Here is a 15,433-nt window from a genome sequence, read left to right on the forward strand (position 1 = left end):
ACAACAGTTTCAGTGATCTTAATATTTCAATTTTTTAAATGCCTAAATATTTCTAGAATATCTAGTATGTTATGCCTAACATTTCATATCTAAATAATGACTCTACCTATCTAAATAATGAGAAAACTGCTTATCCTTTTATAAACTTGTTTGTCCCATCTAACACGCCTGCCTCTTTACTCTGTGTCACCTCACCTTTATTTCCTGTGTAACACCTATCACAATCTGTAATTAACTGGTTTGTTATTACAATATAAACTGTAAGAAAGGAAGGGCTACTTTTCTTGTCTGATCTGTTTGTGGACACATTCCCAGAGTCTAGAATACTGCCTGGCTCAATAAATATTTCTTTTTTCTGATCATTCATGTGTCCTGTTTATCTCCCTATGGGAATGGGATAGAGAAGAACTAAAAGATTATGGAGATTCCTCTCAGCCCTTAAAAAAATACCTGCAGGAAAAGCAAGTAAAAATACATTTTAGGGACTTCCCTGGCAGTTCAGTGATTATGACTCCGTGCTTCCAATGCAGGGGGCATGGCTTCTATCTTGGCCGAGAAACTAAGATCCCACGTGCTTCCTGGTGTGGCCAAAAAATAAATTAAAAACAAAACAAACAAAAAAAAAAAAAACAAGATTTTAAAAGAAAAAACATTTTATTTAAAGCACAATAACAGAATCGAGAAACACAAAAATCCTAAATCCATCCCCTATAGAGGATCTAATCAGTAGAAGCGCAAATTACAAGGAAAAAATTCTTCTTAGGCTCTATAATCCTAGTGGAGCAGGTCAGCAATCAGAAACAAGGTATCCTAAAATATATGTAAGACTTAAAAAAAGTTGCCAGAGAAAACATTAAATGGAGGGTAGTTTCTCAATTTGGAAAAGGCAATGGCACCCCACTTCAGTACTCCTGCCTGGAGAGTCCCATGGACGGAGAAGCCTGGTGGGCTGAAGTCCACGGGGTCGCTAAGAGTCGGACACGACTGAGAGACTTCACTTTCACTTTTCACTTTCATGCACTGGGGAAGGAAATGGCAACCCTCTCCAGTGTTCTTGCCTGGAGAATCCCAGGGACGGGGGAGCCTGGTGGGCTGCTGTCTATGGGGTTGCACAGAGTCAGACACGACTGAAGTGACTTAGCAGCAGTAGCAGCAGTTTCTCAATTTCTGCACTTCAAAGCTTAAAAGGGAAAAAATGATCCATTATACTTTTATACTATAATCTTAAAAAAAATTGAGACAATTTTAATTGCTTTGTAGAACTCAGGTTTAAATTTCCATTTATAGAAAAGTAGTTAAACTGCAGTAATTTCTTCCTTTCCAGATGAGTGCCATTAGTTCACTATAAACACATTAACTTACTCATCTCTATAACTGACACATGCTCTGCTCTAAAAAATGAATTCACAGACCTCCCTGGTAGTCCAGTGGTTAAGACTCTGCGCTTCCAGTGCAGAGGGTGTGGGTTCAATCCCTGGTTGGAAAACTAACATCCCATATGCTATGCAGTACAGAAAAAAAAGAGCAAAACACAAACTCAAATGGAATACTAGATATTAGAAAATGTTCTCCTATGTAAATAAAATTGTCACTATATGGTAGAATCCTTTAATTTTTAGGATAAGTACTTTAAGTACTGAAGGGCGAAGTGTCATAACATCTGCAATGTACTTTGAAATCGTTCACAATGTAAAAATATGTGTATGTATACATGTTGTGTGTGTGTGTGTGTGTGTATAAAATTTGTTGTTGCTGTTCAGTCACTAAGTTGTATCCAACTCTTTGTGATCTCATAGACTGCAGCACACCAGGCAGGCTTCCCTGTCCTTCCTATCTCCTGGAGCTTGCTTAGACTCATGTCTGTTTAATCGGTGACCTATCTAACAATCTCATCCTCTGCCACCTTCTTCTCCTTTTGCCTTCGATCTTTCCCAACATCAGGGGCTTCTCCACTGAGTCGGCTCTTCACATCAGGTGGCCAAAGTATTGGAGCTTCAGCATCAGTCCTTCCAATTGATTTCCTTACATTTAAGAATTTGATCCATTTTATTTTTGTGTATGGTGTTAAGAGAATGCTCTAATCTCATTATTTTACATGTAACTGTCCAGTTTTCCCCCCACCATTTATTGAAGAGACTGTCTTTTCTCCACTGTATATCCTCGCCTCCTTTGTCTACAGACCAAGTGACCACTAACTGAAGAGCAAGGAGAGATAAGAAAACCTTTTTCGGTGATCAATGCAAAGAAATAGAGGGAAACAATAGAATGGGAAAAACTAAAGATCTCTTCAAGAAAACTGGAGATACCAAGAGAACATTTCATGAAAAGATGGGACAATAAAGGACAGAAATGGTATGGACCTAATAGAAGCTGAAGATATTGAGAAGATGTGGCAAGAATACACAGAACTATACAAAAAAGATCTTCATGACTCAGTAACCATGATTGTGTGGTCACTCACCTAGAGCCAGGCATCCTGGAGTCTGAAGTCAAGTGGACCTTAGGAAGCATCACTCCACAAAATTAGTGGAGGTGATGGAATTCCAGTTGAACTATTTCAAATCTTAAAAGATAATGCTGTGAGAGTGCAGCACTCAATGTGCCAGCAAATTTGGAAAACTCAGCAGTGGCCACAGGACTGGAAAAGGTCAGTTTTCATTCCAATCCCAAAGAAAGGCAGTGCCGAAGAATGTTCAAACTATCGTACAATTGTACTCATCTCACACACCAGCAAAATAATGCTCAAAATTCTCCAATCCAGGCTTCAGCAGTACATGAACCGTGAAATTCCAGATGCTCAAGCTGGATTTAGAAAAGGCAGAGAAACAAGAATTCAAATTGCCAACATCCGTTGGATCATGAAAAAACCAAGAGTTCCAGAAAAACATCTACTTCTGCTTTATTGACTACGCCAAAGCTTTTGACTGTGTGGATCACAATAAACTGTGGAAATTTCTTCAAGAGATGGGAATACCAGACCACCTGACCTGCTTCCTGAAAAATCTGTATGCAGGTCAAGAAGCAACAGTTAGAACCAGACATGGAACAACAGACTGGTTCCAAATAGGGAAAGGAATATGTCAAGGCTGTATACTGTCACCATGCTTATTTAACTTATATGCAGAATACATCATGCAAAATGCCAGGCTGGATGAAGCACAAGCTGGAATCAAGATTGCTGGGAGAAATATCGATAACCTCACATAAGCAGATGACACCACCCTTATGGCAGAAAGTAAAGAAAAGCTAAAGAACCTCTTGATGAAAGTCAAAGAGGAGAGTGAAAAAGTTGGGTTAGAACTCACCATTCAAAAAACTAAGATCATGGCATCCAGTTCCATCACTTAATGGCAAATGAACAGGAAAACAATGGAAAGTGACAGACTTTATTTTTTGAGCTCCAAAATCACTGCAGATGGTGACTGCAGCCATGAAATTAAAAGATACTTGCTCCTTGGAAGAAAAGCTATGACCAACCTAGACAGCATATTAAAAAGTAGAGACATTACTCTGCCAACAAAGGTCCATCTAGTCAAAGCTATGGTTTTTCCAGTAGTCATGTATGGATGTGAGCGTTGGACTATAAAAAAAGCTGAGCACCAAAGAATTAATGCTTTTGAACTGTGGTGTTGGAGAAGACTCTTGAGAGTCCCTTGGACTGCAAGGAGATCCAACCAGTCCATCCTAAAGGAAATCAGTCCTGAATATTCATTGGAAGGACTGATGCTGAAGATGAAACTCCAATACTTTGGCCACCTGATGCAAAGAACTGACTCATTGGAAAAGACCCTGATGCTGGAAAAGATTGAAGGCAGGAGGAGAAGGGGAAGACAAAGGATGAGATGGTTGGATGGCATCACCAACTCGATGGACATGTGCTTGAGCAGGCTCCAGGAGTTGGTGATGGATAGGGAAGCCTGGCATGCTGCACCCATGGGGTCACAAAGGTTGGACACGACTGAGTGACTGAACTGAACTGACCATGGGTGTGTGTGTGTTTATTTCTGGGCATTTTATCTTGTTTCACTGGTCTATATTTGTTTTTGTGCCAGTACCATACTCTTGATTACTATACCATTATAGTATAGTCTGAAGTTGTTTTGAGTCACTTCAGTCTTGTCCGACTCTCTGTGACCCCATGGACTGTAGCTGCCAGGCTCCTCTGTCCATGCCATTCTCCAGGCAACAATATTAGAGTGAGCTGCCATGCCCTCCTCCAGGAATCTTCCCGACTCAGGGATCAAACACACATCTCTTATGTCTCCTGCATTGGCAGGCAGGTTCTTTACCACTGATGCCACCTGGCAAGTCTGAAGTTGGGACCCTGATTTCTCCAGATTCACTTTTCTTTCTCAGGATTGCTTTGGCTATTTGGGGTCTTTTGTGTTTCCATATAAATTTTAGAATTTTTTGTTCTAGTTCTGTGAAAAGTGTCAGTGATAATTTGATATAAATTGCATTAAATCTAAAGATCACCTTAGGAAGTATAGTCATTTTGACAATATTGATTCTTCCAATCCAAAAACACAGTATATCCTTCCATCTGTTTGCGCTATCTCCAACTACTTTTATCAGTGTCTTATACTTTCCAGAATACAAGTCTCTGGACTCCTTAGGTAGATTTATTTCCAGGTATTACATTCTTTTTGATGTGATGGTAAATGAGATTGCTTCCTTGCTTTTTCTTTCTGATCTTTTGATGTTCATATATAGAAATGCAAGAGATTTGCATATTAATTATGAATCCTACAACTTTACAAAATTCACTGATGAGCCCTAGTGTTTTTCTGGTAGCATCTTTAGGATGGTCTGTGTGTAGTATAATGTATACTTCAAATTGTAACAATTTTACTACTTCTTTTCCAATTTATATTATTTTTACTTCTTTTTCTTCTTTGATTGCCATGGCTAGGACTTGCAAAACTATGTTGAATAAAAATGGTGACAATGGACATTCTTGCCTTGTTCCCAATCTTAGAAGCAATGAATTCAGCTTTTCACCACTGAGAATGATGTTAGCAATGGGTTTGTCATATATGGCCTTTATTATGGCCTCTATTCCCACTTTCTAGAGAGCTCTTATCATAAATGGATGTTGGATTTTATCGAAAGCTTTTTCTGCATCTACTGAAATGATCATATGCTTTCTTTTTATTTTCACTTTGTTAATGTGGTGTATCACACTGATTGATTTGTGGATACTGAAGAATCCTTGCATCTCTGGGATAAACCCCACTTGATCATGGTGAATGACTCTTTTAATGTATTGTTGAATTCAGTTTGCTAGTATTTTGCTAAGGATTTTTGCATCTATATTTATCAGTATCAGTTCAGTTCGGTTTCTCAGTTTTGTCCAACTCTTTGCGACCCTCATGGACTCCAGCACACCAGGCTTCCCTGTTTATCAACAACTTCCAGAGCCCGCTCAAGCTCGTGTCCATCGAGTCAGTGATGCCATCCAACCATCTCACCCTCCGTCATCCCCTTCTCCATCAGTATAATTGGCCTATAATCTTTTCTTGTAATATCTTTGTTTTTGGTATCAGGCTGATGGTGGCCTCATAGAAATAAGCATGGCAGTATTCCTTCCTCTGCAATTTTTTTATAACAGTTTCAGAAGGATAGGTGTTAACTCTTCTCTAAATGTCTGATAGAATTCACCTGTGAAGCCTTCTGACTTTTGTTTGTTGGAACTTTAACTACTGTTTCAATTTCAGTACTTGTGAATCAACTGTTGACATTTTTTATTTCTTCTTGGTCCAGTCTTGGAAGGCTGTACCTAAGAATCTGTCCATTCCTTCTAGGCGGTCCATTTTATTGGCATATAGTTGTTTGCAGCAGTGTCTTATGATCCTTTGTATTTCTGTGTTGTCAGCTGTAACTTCTTTTTCATTTCTAGTTTTATTGATGAGTCCTCTTTTTTCTTGATGAGTCTGGCTAGAGGTTTATCAATTTTGCTTATCTTCTTAAACAATCAGCTTTTAATTTCATTGATCTTTGCTACTGTTTTCATCTTTATTTATTCCTGCTCTGATTTTTGTGTAAGTTTTTTCCTTCTACTAACTTTGGGCTTTGTTTGTTCCTCTTTCTCTAGCTGCTTTAGGGGTAAGGTTAGTCTGTTTATTTGAGATATTTCTTGCTTCCTAAAGATGGTATTGCTATAAATGTCCCTCTTAGAACTCCTTTTGCTGTATCCCAAAAGTGTCGGACCACCATGTTTTCATTGTCATTTGTCTCTAGCTTTTTTTTTTTTATTTCCTCTTTGATTTCTTTAGTGATCCATTAGCTGTTCAGTGACATATGTTTAGCCTCCACGTGTTTGTGTGTTTTTTTTAGTTTCTTCCCCTGTAATTGATTTCTAATCCCATAGCATTGTGGTCAGATAAGATGCTTGATATAATTTCAATTTTTTTTAAGTTATCAAAGCTTGATTTGTGGCCCAAGATGTGATCTGTCCTGGAGAATGTTTCGTGTGCACTTGAGAAGAAAGTGTATTTAGCAGCTTTTGGATGGCATATTCTTTAAAGATCAGTAAAGTCCATCTGATCTAATGTGTCATTTAAGGCCTGTGTTTCCTGATATTCTGTGTGGATGATCTGTTTCTTGATGAGAGTGAGTTATTAAAATCCCCCAAAATTATTGTGTTTCTGTTGATTTTTCCTTTTACAACTGTTAGTATTTGCCTTAGATACTGAGGTATTCCTATGTTGGATGCACACATATACATATATACAATTGTTATATCTCCTTGGATTGATCTTTTGATCATTATATAGTATCCTTCTTTGTCTCGTAACATTCTTTATTTTGAAATCTATTTTGTCTGATATGAGTACTGCTACTCTAGCTTTCTTTTATTTCCATTTGCATGGATACTTTTTCCTATCCCCTCACTTTCAGTCTGTATGTAGGCACCAGAAGTCTTACGTGAAGTCCACAGCCTTGTACTGAAGCTAATAACTAAATATCACTGGCCAAAATTTAAAATGTATAGAATTCACACACATATATTTTTAAATATCAGCTTTTTTGATAGACACATTACATACATTATTAAACTGCTTCTATGTTGATGTTTCTTATCTCAACCTAGAAATTTAGGTAATAGCTACATTCATTGTAAGTGCTGAGCACAGCAAAAAAAAAAAAAGGGGTGTTTTTAAAATAACTCAACCATTAGTCAAGGGAACAAAAGAAAATGTATTTGGCTACATTATTCTAATACTAGTTCTCCTGGGAACCAAAAGTATTTAAGTATGTAGTGTGTAGTTAAAGGTAAGCTAAGGAATCCAAGAAACTCACTCACCAAACACAGGCACAGAATTGGATCAGTGACCTGTGGCATATACCACAGTAATCTAGTAAGTAGTTTTTACTCAACGAATCCATCCTGGTACCTTAGACATTTTCATAGTCTCTTTTGTGATTTTAAATAAGTAAAATGTGAATGTCACTATCCCAGGGACACATAATAGATACTTAGATACTTAAATTCAGAAATCTCTGGAAGGTAAATGGTAAACTGTTGATTGCTCAGTTGTGTCTGACACTTTGCAACCCCAGAGACTAGCCTGCCAGGCTCCTATGTCCACAGAATTTTCCAGGCAAGAATACTAGAGTGGGTTGCGAGTCCCTTCTCCAGGGGATCTTCCTGACCCAGGGATCAAACCTGGGTCTCCTGCTGCAGGCAGATTCTTTACCATCTGAGCCACTAAGAAATCCTGAAGGTAAATGGTAAGATCTATCTTAATAGCTAAACAATAATTATCTCTAATTACCATTTCAAAAGGTGATATACATACCCTCTCATCAAAGTAAGCACCATTCCCTGAAGAACAAACACATTGTTCATTTCAGAAAATGCCTGGAAGTAGGGACTGACAGGGGCAAGGACCTATCTACTCTGACAAGGGGCAGTGTGAAGCTTATTTCAATAGTTCAGCAAAAGAAAAAAGGTATTTTCAAAATATGAAAATATGTATTTTTAAAATGTAATAGTTTTATGTATAAAGTCATTTGCATATACAGAGATCAATGAAGCACTAAAGTGTACTTTGAGCATTCTAAAATTTAGGTTTAAAGAAGTTAAGATGTAACAGTCCAAAAAGCTGTTGACCCTTCCCGTAACTAAACCAAGAGAGAAATGAAGTCAACACCTCAATTATCCTTGGACCAAAAATCTTTAGTTCCCTAACGATACCACAAGATACTGGTTTTAAAAACCACTGGATTTCTTGGATTCCTTAGCTTACCTTCCTTGGTGGCTCCATGGAAAAGATTCTCCCTGCCGATGAAGGAGATATGGGTTCAATCCCTGATGCAGGAAGATCCCACACGCCACAGAACAGCTAAGCCTATGTGCCACAACTACTGAGCCTGTGCTCTAGAGCCCAGGAGCGGAAACTACTGAAGTCCACACGCCCTAGAGCCCATTCTCCATGACAAAAGAAGCCAGGCAACGAGGAGCCTGCACACCACAACTAAAGAACAGCGCCCCCGCCCCACCTCACCACAATGAGAGTTGAGTCCATGCAGCAACAAACACCCGGCACAGCCAAACATAAATAAAGAAGATGAAAATAAAACACATGCACAAGTGACTTGAAAACTTCATGTCAAATGTTGTTCAATGGACCAGCAAATTGCTCTGTTCTAACAGATCATCTGTGCATATAAATAAACCACCATTCCACTACTGCTCCACTGTAGTGAAATAAAACCTACTTTTAAATCATTATTATTTTGCCTCACTGTGCAGTATGGGGGCTCTTAGTCCCTCCCTCCCCCACAACCAGGGATCAAACCCATGCCCCTGCAGTGGAAGCTCAGAGTTCTAACCGCTGGACCACCAGGGGATTCCCAAAATTAAATTCCTTTGATACCAGAGTAACAGAATTAAAACTAAAGAAGCATTATAAATATCAATTCAAATAACAACTCTGCCAAGGAAACTAAATAAACTTAATGTTGAAGCAAATATGGAATTTCTACTTTTAAGATCCTAAGTCCTCAACAAGTAAAAGCTAAAGTATTCAAAATTACTCTTCACTCCTGTCTTGAACTGAAAAGACTTCAAATATTCCTAAGTGTTTATTGAAGAAGTTAACCTTCACTGTAAATTATTTCACAAAGAAAAAGTTAATTTCCTTAGCATTTTTGAATAAAATATTTTTATGGGGACTTCCCTGGTGGTCCAGTGGCTGAGGCTCTGCACTCCCAATGCAGGGGGCCTTGGTTCAATCCCTCGTTAGGGAGTGTGATCCCACATGCCGCAATTACAGATCCTGCATGACGCAACCAAGACCAGGCACAGCCTCAAAAAATAAATTTTAATTTTTAAAAATAATCTATTTTTATGAAAGAATGAGAACTACAACATCAATATCCACACCTGCCTTCCATCATTCACTCTCATGTGCACAGACTTCCAAAGAAAACAACCTGATTACAAGTCTTCATATGCTGTGCTGTGTTTAGTGGCTCAGTCGTGTTGGACTCTGCGACCCCATGGTCTGCAGCCTGCCAGGCTCCTCGGTCCATGGGGATTCTCCAAGCAAGAACACTGGAGTGGATTGCCATGCCCTCCTCTAGGGGATCTTCCCAACCCAGGGATCAAACCCAGGTCTCCCACATTGCAGGTGAATTCTTGACCGTCTGAGCCACCAGGGAAGCCCATGAATACTGGAGTGGGTAGCCTATCCCTTCTCCAGGAGATCTTCCTGACCCAGGAATCGAACTGGGGTCTCCTGCGTTTTTTACCAGCCGGGCTACCAGGGAAACCCGTAAGTCTTCATATAAAACATCAATTCTTACTGCTTTAAGTTCTGATTCATTGGAAAAAAGTTAATTAGAAAATTCTCAGTAATATCCCTCACCTATGCATTTAATCACTTCATTTTAGACAAAAACCCACAGAAAAGTAGTCCTAAAAATCACATCTTCTTCCCAGCAAAGATATTCTGTCGTCATATATGCTTCTACTACTCAAGAAGGATGAAAAGGGTACATCTTCATTTTTATGTGCAATCTCCCTCCAGTCAATCATGCTAAACTCTCACTTTAAAACTAAATTCCCTATGTATAACTGGAGCACTTTGCTAAACATCTGAAACACAGCACTGCAAATCAACTATATTTCAATAAAATTTTTTTAAACGAATTTCTTAAGAAAAGTTTCCTTTAATTCATTTGCCTATTTCAGGGAAATTTTGTTTTAATTACTCAAAACAAATCATGTCTATTCTAAAAGAATTAGAACTTACACAAACAAAAACATAAAAAACACTAACATTTTCTTCCCAAGAATAACATCTCTCTCTAGATTTTTTTTTTTTTGGTCCGTGCCACACAAATTGTGAATTCTTTTTTTAATCACTGACTTAACAGATCACAGATTTAACAGATCACAGATTCACAGGTTTACTCTGGATAGAGTAGACAGGAAATGTTGAGCTGAAGAAGCAAAATTTAAGCTGAGTCAAAAGTGAGGAGCTAGTCAGGATGAAGCTCTGAGGGAAAAGTATTCTAGGCCAAGGGGGCGAAGGCATCAGACAGTACTTGGTTAAATGGAAAAAAATCTATATGGTTGGGGACTTCCCTGGTGGCCCAGTGGCTAAAGCTTCATGCTCCCAATGCAGGGGCCAGGGTTACGTCCCTGGTCAGGGAACTAGAGCCCACGTGCCTCAGTAAAGTCAACGATCTCGTGTGCCACAACTAAGACCTGGCACAGACATAAATAAATATTTTAAATATATACTGTTGTTGTTCAGTCGCTAAAGTCATACTCGATTCTTGGCAACCCCATGGACCGCAGAATGTCAGGTTTTCCAGCCCTTCATTATCTCCTGGAGTTCGCTCAAATTCAAGTTGATTGAGTCATTGCTGCCATCCTACCAGCGCATCCTGCATTGACCCCTTCTCCTCAAGCCCTCAATTCTTCCCCATCATCAGGGTCTTTTCTATCGAGTCCGCTCCTCGCATCAGGTGGCCGAAGTATTAGAGCCGCAGCATCAGTCCTTCCAATGAATATTCAAGGTTGATTTCCTTTAGGACTGACTGGTTTGATCTTGCTGCCCAAGGGACTCTCAAGAGTCTTCTCCAGCACTACAATTTGAAAGCATCAATTCTTCGGCGCTCAGCCTTCCTTATGGTCCAGCTCTCACATCCATACATCACTACAGGAAAAACCACAGCTTTGACTACACATATATATGGCTGGAGCAGGGAGCCCAAAGAGTGGTAAGCTATAAAATGAGATTTCTTGACTAGCATTTGAAGGTGGTTATAAATCTATATAAAATCAGCCCTTCTTCAGACTATTTTTATAGACTCAAAACCAGCAGGTTAACTCCTCACAAGAAATTCAAATTAAAAAAAAAAAAAAAAGAAATTCAAATTAAAGCAAAGAAAAAGACAGAAGGTATTCAAATTAAGTAATATTATAATAAAGATTCAATTTCTTATTTAAAGGCCACAAAACTTAGAGAAAATTAAACACAGAATCATTTCTGCATATTTTCCTAGGAGAGACTGAATTTCTGAGTACTTGGGTAAAACTTGATCTATGATCTCATATGAAAACTGGTAACAAGATGATTTTACATTTGTGGTCATCTAGCCATCAATATTCTTAGTCTCAGGTCATGTTTCATTACAGAATTTACCGGCATATTTGATAAAGCATAAATTACAAAAGAAGTCATTGGATATCCACTTTTTACATGTCATTTACTTAAGAAATTAATATATAATCCAGAACCTAGCAGCTTAGTCAGTTGTATTTTCTGATTCTGCAACCTGTGGCAGATGGTTTTCCTGGCATGTGTGACCCTGGCATTTTGCCCATGTTTACATGGACTGACAGGAGTTTAAGGCTGATGGGAGTAATTTCTTGCTTTTTAAAATTATTTATTTACTTATGGCTATACTGGGTCTTTGCTGCTGTGTGTGGGCTTTCTCTAGTTGCAACGAGCTGGGTGAGGGGGACAACTCTTCCTTGGGGCGTGCAGGTTTCTCACTGCAGCGGCTTCTCTTGTTGCAGAGCACAGGCTCTAGGGTGTGTGGGCTTCATTCGTTGTGAAGTGCACAGGCTTAGTTGCCCCATGCCATGTGGAATGTTTTCAGAACACAGATCAAACCTCTGTCCCCTGCATTTCCAGGCAGACTCTTAACCACTGACCCACCAGGGAAGTCCAACAATTTCTTTTATCTGCGATAATAAAGTCATGCTGGGCCTGTTCCTCACCTGTGTGTATATTCGGTTAATTCCACAGTCTTCCCATGTACATCCATAAAATAGCAAGGGCCCCTCTGAGCATGAAGATATGGCAAGTCATCTCAGGAGTAGTACATAAGCTCCATTCCATAAAGAGTGCTAGTAAACTAGTGGAAATTGTGATTCCATCCTTAGATTTTCTTTTCCAACCTTTCCTTCCATACTTGGAAATACTTTTGAAATAAAGTCAGTTTTGTTTGGCAAATTCAAGAGCATCCCTTTGAGACAAATGGATCGCAAAATCAGAACTAAAAAGCATCATGCAGTCAAACTTAAGGAAAACAAAAACAGTTTGACCTCGTACAATGGTGTTAAGTAAAATAAGTTTACATGGTGGTACTATTTAGTGTCAGGAAATGAGCTGCACATTGTTAAAACTTTTCAAGTATTTCTGAAAGACAGTATGTCATTCCTTCAATATTTAGTTATTTAGCGTCCTTCTATCACCACATATTTAGCCAGATGCTCAGGAAACAAACACGAACAGGACACTTCACCTGCATCAGATAAATTCCCCAGAAATAATGCCAACACATCCTGAAAGCTAGAATCCTTGACCGCCTCAAGAAGTTAAAGACCCATCACTTGCACTCCAGAGCTCCAAAAGGCTCAAAGTCAAGGTTGGGGCACCGAGGTAACTCAAGTTAAAAGCTGAGGTATTATAAAGTTAAAAGCTGGCCAAGTGCAGTCTCTGAAAAGAGTTGCCAACTGTCACCCACATCTCCTTAACCCGCCCCCTACCACTTCCCCGTCCTTTTTATAGTTTTTAAAGGGAACTGTCCAAGGTTACCACCTGACAAGGAAGAATGCATTGATGTGGTATACCAATAAAATAAAATTGTATACTCTCCATATTTACAGAGTATTCCCATACGACATCTAAGTGTCGACAAAGTACCAACCAAGGCACATAACACATAAAATAAAACTTCCTCAGTAGGGTTAATATATCAAGAAACTGACCGAAAGAGGAAGATATCTAACTTCCCAAAGCAGCAACCCCCAGGAAAGGTACTGGAACCAGCGGAAGTAACATATCCAGGACAGTTGTTTAAAGGCGCTCCACCCACCACCCCAAGGTAAAAGTTTGAAACGCCGTCTGACTACCCCACGGTGGTCGGAAACTTCCCTAAACTACAAGAGGCAAGCACATATCCTAAAATACCGCTCTCAGCCAACCCCAGGTGCCCTCAGGCCAGGCTGTGGCTTCCTCCCCAAGCCTTGCTTCCCCCATCTCACTCTCTTCTCCAGGACACTCACCCATCTCCCTGGGCGTCCAATGCAGGCCGGGGGTACTGGGGCCTCTCGGCCGCCAGGCTCATTCCGACGAACCTCGGACTTAGGCCTGCCCCAAGGAGGCCGGCGCGCCTCCCCTCCGAGACGGACCGCGACCCCCCGGCCCTCGGGCCCGGCCCTCACCCTCCCCTCTGGCCGGCCTCACCTCCTCTGCGTGCTTGCGCAGCGCCTTCTCTCGCTCGTACTGGGTGATGAGCTGCTCGTTGTCGTCCCGGAGCAGCTCCAGCTCCACCTGGTGCTCTTGGTCCTGCGCGAACACCGAGTCCAGGTTCTCCAGCACGGCTACCACCAGTGGCATCAGCTCCTTGACCACCTCCTCGTCGTAGCGCCCGATGAGCCGCTCGAACTCGCGGTAGATGGAGCCGGCCAGGCCGGACACCCGCTCCGACATCACGGCCCCGGAGCCGCCGGGCTCCTCCTGATACACCACACCGTCCTCCAGCTCCATGGTGGCGGGCTGCCCGCCGGCCGGGGGCGTCTCCGGCTGAGGGGGCGACAAGGGCCCGCACGGGACGGGGCCGCTGCAGCTGGAGCTGGGGCTGGGCCCGGCGGGGTGGGGGCCCGAGCCGGAGGAGGGGAGGGGTGAAGCGAACGTATTCAGCCCAACCGCCGCTGCACCAACTGCCGGGGCGGCTGGGCTGCGCGCGCCACACGTCACTGAAGGGGCGGGATCCTCCCGTGTCGGCCGGTAGGGCGGGACCCCGCAGGAGGCCAGGCGCGGTCGGGGGCGGGGCCAATGCAGCACCCTGCGCCAGCGGAGGCGGCGTTGCGTCAATACTGGGCGCCGCGCGGACGTCGTGTAAGCCAATGGGAAAGACTGCGATAGGAGGGTGGTGAGAGGTACCCACCCCAGGCGCGATTTGCGGGGCGAGCCCCAAAGGAAACAGAGGGTTTCTGGAAGAGTGATTAGCAGTCCAGACTAGCTAACATTTTATTAGTTTTTACAGCGCACAAAGGGTTTTCATATTTGGGCCTCGTCACAGGCTTGGTGCGGTAGACGTTTTGGCCTTCGTTTCACAGACGCGGAAAGTAGGCCTGGAGAAGTTAATGGTTCACTCAAGGTCACGCGGCTAGAACGGGAAGGAGGCCGATCAGGGACTCAAAGCAGTTCTAAGAATTTGAGAATTCCGGACTCAGAGTAGTGGAAAACAGGGAAAAGGAAAGCAACCTTAACGGGACAAGGTCTGCCTCAGTAATAAGGTGGTCTTGAAAAGGAAAGAATTATTTGGGGTTAAGACAGTAAGGATAGCCTTAAACAGAGGACGTGCAGAGCATCCTGGAGAAGAGTAAAACAAACTCCACAATCTTGCACTTTCCCAAACACTAGTTTCTCTCCTCACGGACTACTTGGGAGAGTGGTATTTCCTGGCTCCAAGCACCCTCCTTTCCTCTAATCTCTAAGCAGGGCAGGCTAATGTGGGGTGGAGAGTAGAGGAGGAAAGAGGTGGAGTCACTGGGATGAGTAAGTCCGATGGTACGTGAGGTCTCTCGCCGGCTGGTAGAAAATCACGTGTGAGGAATGACAACACCCAAACCTCGGGCGGGCTGAGTCAAGGATCACTTCCTCGTGTTCTGACCGCTGCAAATAGGGCAGAAAATACACCCCAAAGCCCCTTATCTCCGGGGCAGGTGACGGAAGAGTACTGTCGCCTCAACTCCTGTAATAGGGCCAGGGAAGGCAAGATTTGAGTAAAGAATGGTTCAGTGGGGAATCAGCTACTTCCCAGGATCATAAAAACCCTCAATTTGGTATTTACAAGTTTAAGTTCTCTAAGAACTAGTTCTCTAAAGTCTTCCAATCTGTACCCAACCAGAGACCCACAAAAGCAGTAAGGAGGTGAAAAACTTAGCCTTACAAGGACA

At 41.7% G+C, this 15,433-nt stretch overlaps 1 protein-coding gene across 6 annotated transcripts in view; it reads right to left on the minus strand.

Moving 5' to 3' along the window:
* Positions 1 to 14,196, minus strand: part of SPAG9 (sperm associated antigen 9) — a 150,402-nt gene extending 136,206 nt beyond the window's left edge. For 5 of the 6 annotated variants that reach the window (XM_086358232.1, XM_086358223.1, XM_086358222.1 and 2 more), the window contains exon 1: positions 13,716 to 14,196. Coding sequence is in view for 4 of the 6 variants with exons in the window: in XM_086358223.1 (XP_086214349.1) it covers positions 13,716 to 14,018 (303 nt within the window). In the remaining 2 variants the exon portion in view is untranslated. The remainder of the gene's footprint in view (positions 1 to 13,715) is intronic. The other variant, XM_086358230.1, reaches the window with a different exon arrangement.
* Between the last annotated feature and the right edge of the window lie 1,237 nt (positions 14,197 to 15,433).

The sequence above is a fragment of the Bos grunniens genome, chromosome 19 (genome assembly GCF_055505025.1).
Source record: "Bos grunniens cultivar Pamir isolate PY7600 chromosome 19, Bosgru_T2T1.0, whole genome shotgun sequence".
Taxonomy (NCBI): Eukaryota; Metazoa; Chordata; class Mammalia; order Artiodactyla; family Bovidae; genus Bos; species Bos grunniens.